Raw genomic sequence first — 18,334 nt, 5'->3', positions numbered from 1 at the left:
CTAGTGCTGCATTAAAAAAGTTTCATCAGATGAACGTGATCAATACTCAACAGCTGCACAAACTGACTCGAGTATTTATTTATAAAATACATTTTATTGAGTGTCCCCCAGTCAAAGTGTGTGTTTGTGGGAGGAGAGGGGTCATCGAAGCAAACAAAGGAATGGAGAGAAAAAAGGAACTGATGACTATAAAATGTGGCCCACTGCAAAGAAAACCCATCTTTGGTCATTTCATCTGTTGCGTCTTAAAAGCTTATTTTCCCTAAAACAAATCTGCCAGTTAAACGAGATGATTCCACTTGTCTCAGACTTATTTATTCACTTTTAATGGATGAGAGACTGCATAGAAATCTAGAAGGCACTCGGGGGCAAGAACCTCTGCTGAAGTGGAATATTTCACCCAACGTTATAGCTCCTGAACATTTAAATGTCACTTAAAATAACTCTTCTGTGATTTGGAACAACGTCCATCTTTTTGCTCTTTAGTGTCGTGGCTCAAAGATGTTCACGTAAAAAAGGAATTAACTCCCAGATCACCACCGATGTTGTGCGGCACATAAAAGGTTCCTCGTCTTTAAACGTCCTGCAACAAAACAAATGAAAACAAAAGGAATCACCTCATCTTGCATTGGCACTGTTTTTTCACATATTTGTTGTTGTTTTTTAAAGGAAATAATGAATTTTTAGACCCCACGTAAGATTAAATGTTCAAACAGACATTTCTTGCAGTGTAAATCTGAACAACAGGTCGGGAGGGCGGGAAGCAACTGGGCCCCGAAAGGTCGTAAGGTCATCTCGGGGTGAAATGACTCAGCGCTGTCGGTCCCAGCGCCAGATCGATGCGTCATCACACACGGCGATCAGAATGCTGCTGTCGCGGCTGAAGCTGGTTTGCCGGATGGCCGATGTGCATTTGGGGAGGGTCAGGGTGGTGCACCTGCAGGCCAGAGGGGAAAACCAAACGTCATGCTTTCTGATTGCGCAATCCATCGGATAACGCCGTTTACGTGCAGTGAGAAACCTATTTGGTGAAACTCAGGATGATTTGCAGTGTTTTTGAAATTACAATCATTTTGTAGACTATTAAAAAACTATTTTTAAATATAGATTAATCATTTTATATCATTATAAATTGATTATCTTTAGATTTTGGACTGTCGATCGGAGAAAATTAAACGTCTAAAGTTTAAAAAAACGGCATTTTAAAAATAATTTAAAAAATATTTTCAGATACTTTACAAACCAAAAGGATTAATCGAGAAAATACATGGCAGATTAATTTAAAGAAAATGGTCGCCAGAAAACATAATACGTTTACAAGTACGTAAAAGAGACATTGGAAAAGCTGGGAGATCTGAGCGTGATTTGTGATCATTTTATTTAGACATTATTGTGCCATTAAATGTCTTTCACTCTTCACTGTTGTTGTTCACAAGTGCATCGGTCAAAATCTGTGCAAAGTGATGCAATGTGACGAGAATATAGAGAATCTGACTGTCTCAATAAAAACAAAACTGTTATTTTGGGTGCACACCTTAATGTGAAACCTCGGCCGTTATTCCAGATGCATTACTTTGGCTCATGACATTGACTGAGGTGTCTTGTTATTTTTATTTTAACACCAGTCCTGTGACACATGAACATCATCATTCAAACTTTTGTGCAGCGACTGAAGCCGTGTTCTGGCTGCCAGCGAGGATTAAAACCAGCATCTATCTGTTGTGATAGAAACACTGTGGCCTCTCATGCTTACTTTGCTTTGTGCGGGTCTTCCACTTCAAGGTCCCACACATAAAGCTTCCCCACCTGGTTCCCCAGAGCCAGCATCTGTAGAATCAGCATCACAGGAGACAAAAGATGAGCGACAGTGCACCGAGATCAAAGCTGCACTTCTAGAGCCGCGATTGTAAAAAAAAAAAATACTCCACCAATGATGCAAAAGTGACCATGTGTGCAGCTATAAATGAATAAAAGCTCATAAAGAAAAGACTTCACCTTCTGCCAGAAATCCATGGAGAAGCGCATGTACCAAATGTCACACTGGCTGTAATCAAAGCGACCCAGAATTGTCACATTTGACTCATTTGGTTTCATGAGATCGATGTCTTCCTCCATCTTTCCTGGTTTCCAGCAGACAATGGCATTTTCACAGGACTGCAGTGAGACAGGACAGGTGAGGAGTGTGTTAGACCCATTGACGTGTTCCACTGGGCAGTTTGGGGACCGGGTTTGTGTTTTAAATTTGACCAGAAAAATATTGAAGATATTCAGAGGACTTCAATTTGAAACTAGAGCATTTCACACAATAAACTTATAACATCAAAGAGAAGAGTTTTAGCGCCATTAGTTACCAAAAAAGTTAATTGCATCCATTAGAAGTGAAGTTTTTACTGCATGGCCACAGTAAACATCTTTACACTTTGTACTAACTTGCCTTGGAAAGAATAAGATCTCCGAGCCACCGCACACAGTCCACATAGTTTCTATGGATGTCTCGTGTCGAGAAGTCGGGGAAGTGAATTTTCTGCGAGACGAAAGGCCTGAAGAAAACACACAAAACAAGAAAAGTGAACATTTGATAGCGTACACAAGTAAAAACCTGACATGGCCGTGTTGTATTGCGTTTACCGGTTGGTCTTTGAGGGATTGTATTCATAAGACCCGCGGATGGCTTTCTGCATTCTCTCCGAATTGATTCTCCAAAGTTTTAAGGAGTGGTCCATCCCACATGACATAATCTTTTCACCCAGGAGATCAAAATCCTGTAGCAGGATATTCAAAATAATTAATAAATCCAGGTATAGTTTGAGGTTGGTTGTTATTGTGATTAAACTAAATACTCACAGCACTCAGGACTTCATCTCGATGACCTTCCACACCACCAAATATTGCCACTAAAGTGTCTGTATGTATGTTCCATAGACGAAGAGCGTGATCTGAGAAAACAAATCAATTTAAATCAATGCAATGAACACACTAGTTGGTAGAGGTCTGAAATATTCAAATTATTCACCCAAACTTTAATAAAACATTAACCTGGATCATATGTGTGCTCAGTGCCATTACATAACGTCATCAAAAGTGAACTGCTGTTGCTCTTTCCCTTTAAAATCTGATGAATGCATCCCTGAAGCTGTTGGTGGTGATCGTGAGGAAAAGTCTTGTTTACACTGATCATCATGATGCCCTGTGACACGTCGTGGGAATTTAACAAATTAAAAAGCAGGCTGGAAGTGGAAAGTCATGAAATGTGCCCAGTCAACATCCACCTGATTAAATAAAGATTAAACTTCACATGACCCTCATCCAGGCAGCCCCTCTGTCTGCTTTTACCACGAGAGGCTCAGATTACAGGACCGCCTGACAATAGCATGGTAATAATAAAAAAATTTAAAAGAACTATCCTTCATAAAGAAACTTTATGGCCTTGTAACAAAAAGGTAAAAAGAAGTTAACAAATCACGGATCAGAGTCAATAAAGTCATAAAGCTGACATTGATTCCAAAAACATTTCGTTTACACATGACACACTGTCTTCTTTCAAGTTTAAGTACATTAATATAAATATTGTAAATTTCTTACCTTTGCTAACAGACAGAAGGAGATTCGGATCCCTCGGATGAAACTTGAGCTCATTGATGGCGTTTCCATGACCTACATAATGCTGGATTTAACATAAAGGGAGGTTTAAAGGTTGATTTAGGTAAATACTAAAAGGCATTTTTCAGAATATCATCAATCTGATTCTCACCACCTGAACTGAGATTTAGAAAATACAGACAAAACAAGTAAAGGTAGAAAAGGACAGCGTCTCTCCTCCTCCATCATCATCCGGCTTAAACTGCCCGAGACTAAATGCATCTTTAATCAGAGTGTTTACTTCAAAATGAAATCATTTATAATAGAGAAGAAACGTGATGAGTATTGCCGAACAGAAAAACAGTCCAGGGTGCCTGCAAACTACGTGTATCGGCTCTGAGAAGACGTGAGCTTTACCTTGATACATTGCATTGTGATGTGGTTGATCACCCGAATGATGCCACGGGATCCGGCGACCGCCAACAGAGGATGGCTCGTGTTGGTGTCGTAGGTCCAAGCACACGTATAGAAGTTCTCCTCTGCCTTTGCACACATCGAGTCAAGGAATATGAAACAAAAAACCTTCAAAACTAAAACTACAATTTCCCTCCACGGTTTGGATCGATACCAGTGAGTCTGCAGAGATGCACTCCTATTAAATGTCCATTTTTATCTGCAGACAAGTCTTTGTTCTTAGCAAAGCAGACAGGAAAATTAAATATGTCTGTCTTTTTTTACGTCTAGGTTAAATAATAGCGGTTCAAAACAAAAGCACCGGAAAAACTGTATCGGAGTGACAGAACGACAACGAGGAAGTTAGAAAAGCATCTCAAACAAGTGAAAGGATACGTCTGCATCGACATAAGACTGCAACAGCCTGACTTCTCCCTGAGAGTGACATTCATACAGAGTTACCTGGTGAAGAAGAGATAACAAATTAAAATCAAAAGGACGACATCACATGTTTTCTACAATAATTTAAATCTACATATAAATCCTACCAACCAACTTAAATGATGTAGCCCAACAGAAGACGACAAACCAACAACCCGTTAAGAATATTGCATGTATCCCTTATCAATCAAATGCCTCATCATCACTTACCCTGTTACTCCCGACTGTGGCAAACACCAGGGGGTCTCCTTCCTTGCTGTGCCAGTTAAACTGGACACCAAACAGCGGCTGGCCATGGTCCTCCTGTGGAAATCATTGTGCCACTATTAACCAAATTCACTCATGGAGCTGTATGTAAGAAGTTCAAATGCATGTTTGCGATGCAACACAAGCTCAACAAACTGTTCACGGTGGCATCTGTACTCACCCTCAGGCTGTTGACACATTTAAAAGAATATTTGCACTTCTTGGACTTCCACTTGCCCTTGCCCCAGCTTTTTCTGCCCGGGGCGTTGGCAGTGTTGGTGGGTGTGTCTGGGCGCTCTGCGTTGGTTCCACTCTCAACACTGACAGCATCATCCTGCAGATGCACAAAGAAAAAAAAGAAAACACACAAGTTTAATTTTTCTCCTGCAGGAATGTCAGTGGGCAGATAACAAATAACCTCTAATCTGTACTGACTAATAGTACTCATGTAGTGACAGTAATAACAAGTGACAAATAACAGTGCACAATAATCTGCCTTACACCCATTTCAGCATCTTGTTTACAGTTCTGAACTGCAAAGGAAGCAATTACATGAATATAAACACACTTTTTTGTATCTAAATCTGCTGACAGGAGCTAAATTATGATGTCAAGAGACCAATAATGCTCTGATACGACCTACCATCCACTCCTCGTGAAGTCAAGTGACTTTATAGCCTCGTGCAGCCCTCACAGCTATAACGTGTCACATCGTACGTTTCAATCCCTTCTCTCCCTGATTAGTTAACTAGTAGGTCCTGGATGCTAACGCCTGCAGCCTGAGGGTAACAACAACGCGTATAAGTACACACTAATGAAGAAAACAGAGTATTCAGTCGTCTGCACAGCTTTAAACGGCCACCAGTTGACGTCATAAGAGCTTAAATACATGTAGCCGGTACAGATGAACAAAGATGCTAGCTAACCACTTTAGCCGGCTACTTTAGCACGATGCTAAAAGTCGCCATTTGTCGCTAAATAAATAACATATTTTAACTTCTTACATTCTCGTCGCCTGATAAATCGGGGTTACTGTTCTCGTCACTGCTTAGTTTTTGTTTTTTCGCCGGTATTTCTTTTCCCGCTTGAGAGGGGGACTCAGACATGTTCTTATTTTCCCTCATTTTGGCTGAAACTCCGCCTTTTCCGCTGTTGCCACAAGGGCTGCTGGGTATTGTAGTTTGACTCGGTCTCGGATTGTAGTCCGTGCGGAAAAACGACGCCCTCTTCAATTAAATTATACATTACATTACATGTCATTTAGCTGCCGCTTTTATCCAAAGCGACTTACAATAAGTGCATTAAACCATGAGTCCAAACTCAGAACAACAAGAATCAAGCAAGTACAATTTCTTCAATAACGTTAAACTAGAGTACTATCCGTAAGTGCCATTTAAGTGCTACTAAAGTGCTATTACGGCTCTACCTTCCCTATTCAAGGTATAGTCGAAAAAGATGTGTTTTTAGTTTGCGACGGAAGATGTAGAGATGTAAATTATACAATTAAAAGTCTGTATAAACTAATAAGTATATGAATAAATACATGATAAATAAGTCTGCATAAATAAATAACTCTCATTATGAATTTAAGTCTTAAATAAATAATTGTGGCATTATGAAAGGCCCCGGAAATAAATAAAAGTGAAATTATGAAATAAGTCTGCATAGAAAATTAAAGTCATAAAATGAAGTCTTCTTAAATAAATGTGACATTATAAAATTAAAGACCCCTGAAATAAATAAATGTAAAATACATAAATAAATAATAGAAATTAACAAATAAGTAACTGTGGCATTATGAAATAGAAGTGAAATTCTGAAATAAAAGTCCCCCGAAATAAATGAATGCATGAACAGGACCAAACTGAATGCAAGCCAGAGAAAACCAAAATAAAATCATACACATGTATTTAATAAAGAAAACAGTAGAAAGAAATTAGTTTTCAATTTATGGAATTCATTATTGTCCTCTATCTGCCATGTTGTTGGAATGAGGTGGATTGGCTTCAGGCCTACAGTATTAAGTCTGTATCATCCAAAGAGGCCACACTCATCTCCTCTGACAGCTCTTCATCTTCATCTTCTTCTTCCTCCTTCCCAACGTCCTCCTCAGCTGCTCTCTTTACGCCCCTCTGCTTCGACAGCGCCGTTGCGTAGCGAATGTTATACATATTAAAGTCACACCTGTGCAAAGATTAATTAATTAATTTGGTTTCAGGGACACTTGTACTATAACATGAAGTATAATAGTAATAATAATAATAATATTAAAGAAACAGGGAAATGTTGAAACTTACAGTTTGGACAGATTGTCAAAGTGTCTCTGGATGCTCTTCTGCAGAGCCTGGAGCGTGGGCAGTATGGCTGCCGACCTGCACACCAGAGACAAATAATGTCACTCACAATTATATGGAGACAGTAGTGTGACAAAACAATTACATTAATATATAAAAAGGGACTCAGAGCTGACCGGTTCTTGAGTTTCTGTCCGTGCAGCATGAGCAGGCTCTGGGACCAGGTCATGTAGAACTGCAGGTGACCAGACTTCTCCAAACTCGCCGCTACAAAGCCCAGAAGCTTCTCAACGTAAATATCAGGAAGAGAGCCGCAGACTACTGGGACTGGAACACATGAACAAGCCACACCATTCGGATAGTCAGCTTTTGAGGGAGTGAATCTCACACCCGATCATCTAAAAGCGGGATGGTTTTACTCACTCTGCGCGTGTGGAATCGTCTCCAGCACTTCCTGCTTGAGGGCTTTTTCGTTCAGTCTGAACGCCAGGACGATGGCCGACGCCCACTCCTGAAGACACAGCTGCTTACGTATGCTGGCTGGCGTCACGTCCAGGTCGAGGTCGTAGGGGTCAAAGACCAGAGACCCATCGAGGGAGTAGACCAGCAGGCCCTCGGTGGTAGTGGCCGCCCAGCTACGACCTGAGAACAGGTGGAACCTCATGAAATCACCTGAGCCTGTTTTCCCCCACAGATTGTCTTCTAAACAACTTCTCTACTTAAATTTGTTCTTGGTTTCCTTGCAGTTGCATCTTAAAGTATGATAGGAGACGGCAAGAACATAACTTTCCACAACATAAGCAACGTTTTTATCTCTTGTCAGACTTCACTACGGCTCCCAAAAACTGGATATAGCCGACCTACCAGTAGGGGAGAACCGCAGAGAGCTCACTCTGATCTCCGGCTTGAAGTGTCGAGAACTCATATCACCTGGAAAGACGCAGACAAAGAAAAAATATGTAGAGATGTGTGGAAAATAAAATAAAAACGCCAAGCAAAAAACACAAGGGAATACAGGAACAGACAGAAAGTCATCAAGCACTAACAAGAAGTGACCTAAGAGGAATATGTATTTGTTGAAAACGTCTTTGCACCATCGGAACCACAACGTCACAACCTGTCCTCCTGAATAACCGATGGTCTGAGTGATGAAGTGAGCGTCCTACCTCTCCGCACTCCAGGGAGGCTGATAGTGACCCCGTCTCCGTCTCCAGCTCCCTCGTCCACCAGAGCCAAGCTGCCGAACTCCGTCATCTTCCGTCGGTCCAGGAACTCCTGAAGGACCACGACACAGAGTGAAGGTCAAGGACCAAGTGAGCCTGTTTGTATTGAACCTTAAGGTTAAGTTACAGTACCTCCATGGCATCGAAGGACAGGTTGCAGGAGATCTCAAACTTCTTCATGAGCATCTGCTCCTTGATGTTGTAGATGCAGACGAACTTGGACTGGCCTCCCGCCAGAACCGACTCCCCGTCCGCAGAGTAGCACACCGTCGTGAAGGACCTGAGCGCACAAGAAGCAGGAAACACAGCTTGAACCATAAAATCCACAAAAGAAACCACCAAATGTGACTTTTCCATCGTGTTTTTTTGGTGGTTTCACTCACTTGCCCTTTGCGGACTGCTTGGCCGTGATTTTATCTGTCTCTTTGCGGCCCATCTCCAGGTCGTGGCGTCCGACCACACAGCCGGTTTGCGTGGCCGTTTGTGGGTCCCAAAAAGAGATCTCCCCGTTCAGAGTGGCCACAGCCAGCTCCTGACCGTCAGGGCGGTAAGTCACTGACAAACCTGAGGAAAGAAAACAGAGTTACTCCTTGTTGTCCGCGACATAAAAGAGCGTGGTGGAATTCCCACTGTGTCCGTGTTTACCGTCGGCGGTGAGGGGAATGGTTTCTTTGACCTGCCAGCTGTCCATCATGTCCCACAGCCGGATGGTGCGATCCCACGAAGCGCTGGCCAGGATGGACTGGACTGGACTGAAGCATAGGCAGCTGACCGGCCCCTCGTGGCCCCCGAGGACCTGGTCAGTCACAGGGAGGAGAAAGTGGGATGTGAAGAAGAGCATCTTCACACATCAGCCACATTAATATTGACGCGTGTTGTTATGTGCTCACCTCCAGCAGTCTGCCGGTCTGCATGGACCACAGAAAGATCTCAAAGGAATCCTGGGCTCCTGCGCTCACCAGCTCTCCACTAACATCTACTGCGAGGGAGGAGAACTGCGCCGGCCGAGGCGACGTGAAGGTCCTGAAGTTCCTGTACCTGGAACCCACAAACGCACACGCGTGGATTTTTAAAAAAGGACTCAAAGGCATCTCGGTCAAATGTTGGAAGTCAACCAGCTTCCCCTGAAAGTCACCTGTGCAGGTCGAAGGCTCGGACCGTCCCGTCCAGAGAAGCGCTGACGATGACGAATCCGCTGGAGGTGAAGGTAACTTTGGTGACGCTGCTGGTGTGCTCCGTGAAGGTGACGAAGCAAAGGCCGCTGTTGGTGTTCCACACTTTGACCTGCGGAGATGAAACCACGGCCTCTCACACGCAATTCTTTTTCATTCAAACCCTTGGAAATTGTTTTATTACTTCTTTCTACATATGAGGAAGTCACTGACTTTGCCATCGTCGCCTCCTGTGACGACGTACTGCCCGTCCGGCGAATATGCCAGTGAGGCCATGTTGTTGAAGTGCCCCTGCTGCTTGAAGACGTACGACTCGCTCTGCCACTCCCACACCAGCAGCTGACCCTTCCCTGACACAACAACATGGACAATAAACAATAAAATCAGGGACTTATTGAGTAAAGAAAGTATAAACGAGACAAAAGAGGAAAAGACTTCTTACCCGAGCAGCCAAAGCCGATCCAGTCTCCAGAGCCGTTTATAGCCACTGAAGCGATTCTCTGGTCGGAAATACTGGAAGAAGCAGCATTATATTTAGTGTAATTAAAAACACATATAAAGTACCTAGTCAGTAAGTTCCCGTCTTTTTATTTGTTTTACTTCTGTGCAATGTACCAAAAACATGCAACATGTATATTCCAGTCCCCGTTTTAAATTTCCCTAACGTTTCTCTCACCTGAGGGAGTGAATGAGGTTAAACTCCGGAAGTTCGTGCAGGTGGAAGATTCCCGAGGCGAAGCCCGTGACCAGGATGTGAGACGACTTGTGGTAGGCGGCAGCTGTCAGGTTGTTGAAATCCCCCTGCTTGTTGAAGAAGTGTCTTAAAGAGCAGAGGCAAGAAGAAAATAAAGACCTGTTTTAATCATCTGATACTCGTCCTCTTTGTTCCTGCAGCTTTAAAAAAATAAAATGACGACAAGACGTTGATGCAAAGTCTCATACTTGCTCCTCTGCTTGAATCGAACGTTTTTGGTCTCATTCTTCTCTTTGGGAGCTTCGGCTTTCCCTCGGATGACCTCTCCCTCTGTTGTGTCCCCCACCTCCTCCTCCTCCACCTCCTCCTCCTCTTCTTCGTCACCCCCCCTGCCTCGGGGGCTTGGGTTCGTCCTGGCTCTTCCTCAGGACAAGGCCGTCCAGCTCGGTGTCGCTCTCCCACACACACAGCGTCCCGTCCTGGCTCACCGTGTACAGCTGACAACAACACAATATTTCAATACTGATACTCTCGTCTTATTTTCATGCATTTACATTACTCCTTTTTCCAGACTCACATCCAGGCTGTTCTTCTCGAAGAAACAGCCCACGATGACGTCCTTGTGTCCGCCCAGCGAGTAGTAGAGGAGGTTGGCCCAGCGCTCCGCACCGAACACCCACGTTGACATGTCTTTGCTGCCCACCACAAAACACCTAAAGGGAAAACAATATTCAAAATCTGTCTTTTTTTTGTGCTCGATGTCCATTAAACTTGTACTCACTTGGAGTCGTCCGTCCAGTCGATGCAGGTGGTTTCGTCGTAGGGGCCGTAGTAGCTCTTGTCCAACACAAAGGCATTGTACTCGCGCTGCTTTCCGGGAGCGTGGTACATCAGAGCGACGCTGTCCTTCGTCACAACAAACCTCCTGAGAAGGAACAAGGTAAGGTTTTATGTAATTTAGGAACTTTGTAGTCTCTAATTTGGTGAACTGCAAATTGTGTTGAAAATAAGAAATTAAAAATAATATATTTTGGGTTTTAACTGATGGTCAGACAGAATAAGTTAATTGAAGATGTCACCTTGGGGTATGGGAAATATATATTTCAGTCTATCAGATGTGCTTACCTGCCATCAGGGGAGAAGCGGATGCTGCTGACGGGCTTGTGGAAGTGAAAGTGATGAAGGACGGCTCGGGTGATGAGACTCACCAACAACGCGGCACCATCTGTGCGACACAAACACAAACACACATTTTTATTTTCTACAACAGGACACAAGCTGCTGTTTGAGTTCATACATAAGTAATAAAGACAATGTTGTATCTTACCTTCATCCACCACGACTGCCAAGTTCCCGTCAGGAGAGAGACCCACACATGTTATGTTTTTGGTCGTGGAGATGGGTAATGTCTCGGATGTGTTGCTGTAGGACAGAGATGGAAAACATTCAGTCTCATACAACCCACTTAGAACCAATTACACTATTTGTTTTTCTCTGGAAACTACATTTGCAGCCAGGGCTTCTGCACAACCTCCAGGTGTCACATACCTTAAATGTCCATTAATAATATTATCATGTATTTAAATCACGACTTACTTCTTCAGGTCGAAAACAGAGACTCGGTTTCCAACCGGACTGATCACAGCGTTGCCATCGTTAGAGAAACTCAAGTTCCCCTGCCGGTAGACTGCTCCGAGCAGATTGGAGAACTACGATGAAGACACAACAGCGTATCTTTTTATGAATCAACTAGAAGCTCCTTTTTTTAAGTTACGGTTGGACATTTTTTTAACCGATGAAATTATATATAATTAAATACCGCCGAAGGAAAGTGTGAATACTAAGACTTAACAATATAATCTCTTCAAAGTTAAACACGATGTTTACTTTCACTGGTATGAAATGACATATTAAATTTAACAATCTTTGAATGGAGTTAGGTGTGACGTACGGTAACGTTAGTTGTAGACATGCGCGGCGGGTTTAGCTAGCAGTGACGTAGTTACTTACCTTATACGCAAACTTCATTTTACTGAGTATTCCTTAAACGTAACGCATTTATTTACTTATATTTCTCCTCAAAAGTCAAAATATGTGTTAATGTTACACATGCTTCTTCCTCCACTGCCCCACACGTGTTAGCATTTTGTTGACACTTGACACATCCGGTTTGAGGTGCGTTCTTTTGCGCCGTCTAGCGGTCGGGAGGTCGAACGACTGGAAATAAAAATACTCTATAATATTACTTTTTTTTTAGGTTATTTAAAGATATTTATTTTGTAAAACATATAATATTTGCTTTTGGGATCCTTATCAAATTCACAGTAAGAAATATATCTAAAAATATTATCTTAGTATTATGGTTTATTTAGGCTCTTCTGGTGGAGTATTTATATATTGTAGGAATATATATATAATATATCTTCCACCAACATGTTTAGAATATATATTTTTTGGGACATATTTTTAGAAGGGGAAGCAACGAAAAAGGGACACATTTTCAGTAATATCGAGTAATTTATGCATTTGCGGCAAACCTGCTTGTTTTAAGTACTAAACATTAACTAAAAGTCATTTTAAATGCAACTTCAGGAAAACAAAGCAACAATTACAAAATGTCATTATTAATTTAAAGTGAAATGATGTGAATTTTGTTTCATGAATAAAAACCAACAAGTTTCTTTCAAAATGAATGCAAGTGGAGAGAGCCATTCGTTCTGATAGTCTATATGCACACATACTGGACACAGTGAAAGCAAAATGTGGTGCTGAAAATAAATAACACACTTGAAACATAACAAAAGCAGGCCAACGCTGGCCTTCACACGATCCCTCCCATTCATTTACACTCAATACCCTGGCTGAATAATTCAGCATCTGGCAGCTACTGTACGCACACAGCGCACGTGTGGAAGTGGGTCGGTGCCAAAGGTGAACTGAAAGTGATACCGCACATCTTCTACTGCAAAGTGAGAGATAATACGCACAGTTTATATTCAGTAACGGCTCGAGGTGCTACGAAGTCCAGTCCAAATGCATTTTTCATGACACTTATTGTAAAGATTACAAGAAAAACAGCTTGGTAAACAGTTGCACTTATTATTTTGCGCCGCCAGGATATGAACAACTTTTCCTCTTTTCACCTCAGCGTTTTGTGCCAGAGGTCGAAACAGGGCACGACGTGCAGCCGGACGTATTTCTGGCCACCGGTCGTGCACTCCAGACAGCCGTAAACGGTGTCCCGCCTTTGGGTGCCCATGCCACAGAGCGCGCAGGGTCCCTTGGGTATGTTGTGTTTGAGGAGGTTGACTCGCGTGTGGGAGCTCTCTCTCAGGTAGGCGGTGGACACGTCCGTCATGCTGGCGGCCTTCTCGTAGTAGTCGGTGACCATGTCGTCCATGTACGTGTCGGAGTAGGTGAGCTCCTCGAATGTTTGGTTTTCTGCTCAAAAGAAAAGGCAAACATGCAGTGGAAGTATTGGTGTTTTTTCATTGTGCGGGTCGAGGTCTTAACGGTACCGGCTCTGAAGGGGTTTCCGTAGATGATTCCAGACAGGAACCGGCGCAGACGCCCCACGGAGAAGTGGCCAATGAAACCACCGAGCTGCTCCCGGATCTGCTCCCTCTCAAACCCGCCTTGAGACTCCCGGCGCGACACAGATATCTGACACCGAGAGGGAAGAGGTCAACGTTGGAGTGTTTATTTTCTGCTGTGAATCTAATATTTTAGAGGGTTAAATTAAGCCTGCACATGATTGTCATTACTTCATAAGTATAATCATTCGGTCTCTAATGTGGTTAACGCAAGCTTTCAACTACAAAGAGACTCGAATCTTCAGTGTTCTGATCCAGAGTCAGATTAGGGGACGTGGTCAAATTAAATAGAAGCTTTATAAGAGTTATGGTGCCAATCACGAGACATAATGGCACCGCAACTCTTCATGGTTAAAGGTGGAGGAGTTGTTGGAGTGAGATAAGAATGTGTGGCATGAGGAGTTCCTGAGGAGCCTCGGCTGTTAACCGCAAGTGGTGCCGCCACGATTTCAAGCCTTTAATTTCTTCATTATCTTTTAAGTGCTCTGTTGACTTTCATCTCGGCTCTGATAGCTGCGGATTAAAGTCGGAGTCCGGCAAAACAGCGGAATGCTGCAGCTGCAGGTTTGCAGCACTGTAAGCGTGTGCTTTAGGTCAATGGAGTGCATCGTGTGTGTGTGTGATGTCATACCGAGCCGGCCGTCCAGTCGGACAAACAGCTGGCAGATGCTGAAGGCGATGGTGGTGTGAGCCGGGATGACGATGGCCTTGTCTCGGCCTTTAGGATTCCTGCTGTCGTCGATCTGAAACTGCAGGAACAGGTGGGTCCAGTTGGGGAACAAAGATTATTAAATGTATTACATATCCAGCCAACACTTTATAATAACTGCACACTATGAAGCATTAGTTCAGTATGAGTAAACACTTAATTCATCATTTATAAAGTGTGGAACAATGCTTAATAAATGATGAATTAAGTGCTTACTCATACTTAACTAAAGTGATACCCATCTCTATTCCTACTTGATTTTAAACCAGTACATTTGGACCATCTCGGGATGAATTGGCGTCTCACTAGATTTGTATTCAACACACGTTGCATCATACGCGAGCAGCGTGTCATTCTGTATTCGTGTGTTTACCCTCATGGTGGTGCCTCTCACGCCAGCGTGGACGGTCAGGGAGCACTGGCGTGTCGTGCGGATGCTCTCCTCGACCACACAGAGCACCGTCCGGCCGCTCTCCTTGGACTGACGGACCAGGCAGTGGTCCAGGTCCACTTTCCTGAAAGAAAGAAAGGGCGCTAAAAACACAATCGGAATTTCCACTGTAAAAAACCTCAAACTTTCCCACATCGCCCTCCTGTACGTATAGACCCTGTCCTTGTGGAGAATAACACAATCACTTATTCATCCTTACAAGGTAAACCCGTCTTCTCATGTTCCCTCTGTCACAAGAAGGTCAAAGGTCAGGTGTCAACTTATAGCATTGTGTCAGAATGCAGATATCTAAAATGCAACGGGTAAATCTCTCTTTTCAAAAAGATGAATAATTAATGAAAAGTTGAGAAGTCTGAAGTGATACGATGACGATGATGATGATGACCTGGAGTTTAGCTCTCGCAGTAAGGTGGGCACCTCCAGCTCGTGCTTGGTCACGATGCCAAAGGAGGCTTTGACGGCCACAGAGTCCGACCCGCTGATGTTGAAGCCCACGTCGTTGATCAGGTGGTTCCCCAAACGGCCGGTGAGGGCGACGTCAGATTTGTCCTCGTAGTTGAGGAGCTGATAAGAAGACACTCCTGTTGCACAGTAGAAAACAAAGGAAGTCGGGTTTTCTGCCTCTTTATTCTTCTATCCCGCTATAATTTAGAAGGAAGTATTGTATTTTTTACAACACACAACATTAGCTTATAGATATGAAGAAGTAAGAATAAAGTAAAAAGCTGCCCTACAAACATTTCCAGTACATAACTTTAACTTGTACTTCTACTTTTACTAAAATCCCTCCTTCACCAGTGGAAATATTCCACAATGTTCTCTCACTATTAATTAATAAGTTAGGGTTAGTAATACAAACCTCTCTGCAAGAAGGCTAACAAGCTAACGTGATAACTGTGTCACGATGTGACTCGTTGACTTAACATTAGAGTTTATGCATGATGATTTTACAGTGTTAACAATGAATTTATCCTTTAACACAATCAAAGAATATTGCGTTCTTTCTATTCTGCTCGACACGGTTCAGGCCCACATAACTTTATTAAAAAGTCCCAACATTTCCAAATATGTCAGATTGAATTTTGGGGAAATGTGTATAAAATGATGTAGAAGACAAGATTGATAAAAATGTCCCTTTAAAATCATACATCTTTAATGTAGAGCTGCAACAAGCTGATGCATATTAAATATGATATTGTATTTCAACCTTGGAGCTTTAAAGGGAAACATTTTAACTTTCTTTACCTGCGGGTGATCTCTTTCTCCCCGACCAGGATGTCCCTTCAGGGAGAAGGGGGTCGAGGCGTACTTGTTCTTCTTCCAGAAGTGCCTCTTCCTCTTCCTGGTGACCAGGCTGAGGGGCTGGTAACGGTCGGCCTCGCTCAGGCTCGGGACGGGGATCAACCTCCCGGTGTCCCCGACCTGCTTCACAAAGTTCTTCGTGGCTGCAGCGAACATGTCGGAGGGGAGTGCATGAGTTTAAAACCGGGTAAAAAACCATCCCACACACACGGCTGGGTCCATGTCTGGGGAGCTCAGAGCTGCTCTGACTCCAGAGTGTTCTTTCAGACCCGTGAGGTGTTCAATAATGCAGGTATGGTGTGTGTAAGGGAATATGGGACAAGGTGTGTGTCGGCCTGCAGCTTCCTGTCCAAACACACATGACCAAACTAATTGTTTCTGTTTTCACCAGCACATTATCTATTTGTGCATAACATAGAATTAAATAAAAAGTTTTCACGTGAAAACAATTTGTTCTTACATACATTTCTCTAAAAGCCCTACAAAAATGCTCATTGCAGTTATTTTTGTTCAGTTTGGATAATGTCCACTCAGTGTGTGTGTGTGTGTGTCCTGCATGCATGAACATGGGCTGATCTCTGCTGTGGTTACACAGCTGTCTCGTCCATACCTCCAGAAATAGCCTGTATGTCTTTAGGTTTTAAACGCCACATGTAAGAAGCTTGAGGTCAGTATTAGTTTTTCTGTGCATTACTCTCCCTGTAATTCCTCTCGCGTCTCGGCCAGCAGAAGTCTTGGAAGCTATAAAAGAAATCATCACACTGCAATTTACATTTCTTTGCAGTATGATAGTCATAGACGTGTAACCAGCTTCTAGACCAGCTGTACTACAGTCCCTGTGAAAGGAGGTACAATCCCTACATGATTGCTTTAAGATAGTCTAAAACTGACACTTGAGTGATAAATGGATCTTTCCTTCATCTCGCTGCATTAAAATCTCTGAATGTGCAGAATCTGAGGTCTCATCTGATGGAGGAACCGTCTTCCCATCTGCTTCACTTTTGGTCCCCCGTGGCCCTCTGGCTTCTTTAATGGGAAACACAGCCTGCTCTCATCTCACTTCCTGCCCCGAGTTGTCGCGGCAAAAGCAAACAAGTGAAATCCACCTCATCTCCTGACAGATCCTCCTTCGGCAGCTCGGACACCTCTTGTTAAGAACACAGTATTCTGCATACAGAAGGAGACGACACAATGTTGCTTTTGTTCCCTTCCTCCGGGAAATCCAGCTCAGGGGCCGACGTTCGGCTCGGCCACAGCGACTTGGCCCCGAGCGGTGCGCTGGAAAACACATCAGGTGACGTAACACGCACCTTGTAAAGCACTCAAGCTGCAGAGCACAGATTTAGGTGGACAAGAATGTCGAGGGAGATGGCAAAAATAAAACGTTTTTTGCAACTGGTTTGAATTGCGTGGGTTTACAAATCTTCATGTTCTCGGGATTAAACCTAGTAGTATATTTGTTGGCCACTAGGGGGCAGCGCAACAAATCGCAAACCACAATATCGACACAACATAGTGACTCGAGCAATTCGCATCCATTTGAACACAAACACACAGAAGAATAAAAAGCTGCAGAGTCAGAGATAATTCCCTCTTAGGAGTGACTACTTTCTTATCACATCACACATTTAGATCCACTGGTTAAATAGAGATTAGGGTGGCAGATAGACACAACCTAAAAATGAGAAGATGATGAAATTGTCCTTTTTCAAGCAGCAGACAACAGAGGATCAAAGCTGAACAGACTGAACAGTCTATTTACTTCTTGTTTATCCATCACGTCAAATGCTGATTAAAAAACATGAAACATGTCGTCGGTTTAAGTTAGCAGACTTTATTCTCGAACCACTAAGCCGTCAAAGGAGTTTTTTATACTCGTCCTCAAAAATAAACACTCAAGCTTAAAAGTCTTTTTTTTCCTTTTTTTTTCACATCCATCATCTTCCTTCATCATGGACAAATTTCATCCAAGCCTTTAATTAGCTGCATCTTTCAAGGCGACTGGTAAGAGCCCCGAGGAAGAGGAGGAGGAGGCTGAGGAGGAGGCTGGTGTTGAAATAATTAAGGCACAAGGATGAGAGAGGAGGAGGAGAGTCAGAGAAGGAGGGAGGAGGCGACGGGGGTAAAGAGGGAGCCTGTTTCAGTTCGCAGTAATCGCTCATCCAGGAGCCTGCTCC

General features: G+C 43.2%; 3 protein-coding genes across 5 annotated transcripts; all 3 read right to left on the bottom strand.

Moving 5' to 3' along the window:
- Window positions 1–74: 74 nt before the first annotated feature.
- On the bottom strand, window positions 75–5,955 carry eed (embryonic ectoderm development). Of its 3 annotated transcripts, none has more exons than XR_004611181.1 (13): window positions 5,724–5,955; window positions 4,901–5,053; window positions 4,684–4,776; window positions 4,429–4,494; window positions 3,997–4,122; window positions 3,583–3,664; window positions 2,845–2,936; window positions 2,629–2,762; window positions 2,435–2,540; window positions 1,996–2,154; window positions 1,754–1,827; window positions 719–937; window positions 75–583 (listed from the first exon to the last, which is right to left on the bottom strand). XR_004611181.1 is itself a non-coding variant. In XM_034552789.1 (13 exons), exons 2-13 carry the CDS (start codon window positions 5,363–5,365, stop codon window positions 811–813), a joined length of 1,215 nt encoding a protein of 404 aa, XP_034408680.1. In that variant the 5' UTR covers window positions 5,366–5,498; window positions 5,724–5,839; the 3' UTR covers window positions 75–810. The 3 variants fall into 3 exon arrangements, 2 of the variants coding, with proteins under 2 accessions (XP_034408680.1, XP_034408668.1); XM_034552789.1 differs by adding an exon at window positions 5,363–5,498 and having other exon boundaries at window positions 75–937; window positions 5,724–5,839; XM_034552777.1 differs by having other exon boundaries at window positions 75–937.
- A 655-nt stretch (window positions 5,956–6,610) lies between these two features.
- On the bottom strand, window positions 6,611–12,276 carry pwp2h (PWP2 small subunit processome component). The gene is given in 22 exon segments (XM_034555132.1): window positions 6,611–6,903; window positions 7,017–7,091; window positions 7,190–7,340; window positions 7,437–7,655; window positions 7,878–7,943; window positions 8,180–8,288; window positions 8,369–8,516; window positions 8,620–8,800; window positions 8,882–9,032; window positions 9,127–9,274; window positions 9,372–9,520; window positions 9,622–9,758; window positions 9,851–9,921; window positions 10,085–10,228; window positions 10,351–10,497; window positions 10,499–10,599; window positions 10,680–10,815; window positions 10,884–11,027; window positions 11,228–11,327; window positions 11,430–11,524; window positions 11,699–11,811; window positions 12,113–12,276. Coding segments are annotated over 22 exon segments (2,775 nt in total). The 5' UTR covers window positions 12,131–12,276; the 3' UTR covers window positions 6,611–6,731.
- Window positions 12,277–13,241: 965 nt separating this feature from the next.
- Window positions 13,242–16,313, bottom strand: pjvk (pejvakin). The gene is given in 8 exon segments (XM_034554861.1): window positions 13,242–13,543; window positions 13,702–13,750; window positions 13,752–13,765; window positions 14,327–14,444; window positions 14,778–14,919; window positions 15,241–15,446; window positions 16,112–16,135; window positions 16,137–16,313. Coding segments are annotated over 8 exon segments (1,032 nt in total).
- Window positions 16,314–18,334: the final 2,021 nt, after the last annotated feature.

Source organism: Cyclopterus lumpus, chromosome 2 (assembly GCF_009769545.1).
Source record: "Cyclopterus lumpus isolate fCycLum1 chromosome 2, fCycLum1.pri, whole genome shotgun sequence".
Classification (NCBI taxonomy): domain Eukaryota; kingdom Metazoa; phylum Chordata; class Actinopteri; order Perciformes; family Cyclopteridae; genus Cyclopterus; species Cyclopterus lumpus.
Note: the sequence above shows the minus strand (reverse complement) of the source record. Positions and strands in the feature narration are given on the sequence as shown.

Excerpts from the sequence above, each read along its gene's own strand:
- eed (XM_034552777.1), bottom strand. The coding sequence starts at position 5,843 with ATGAGGGAAAATAAGAACATGTCTGAGTCCCCCTCTCAAGCGGGAAAA. Across the intron at positions 2,763-2,844 it reads GAGATGAAGTCCTGAGTGCT|GATTTTGATCTCCTGGGTGA; the intron begins GTGAGTATTTAG and ends ATCCTGCTACAG. Across the intron at positions 1,828-1,995 it reads CCATGGATTTCTGGCAGAAG|ATGCTGGCTCTGGGGAACCA; the intron begins GTGAAGTCTTTT and ends CTGATTCTACAG.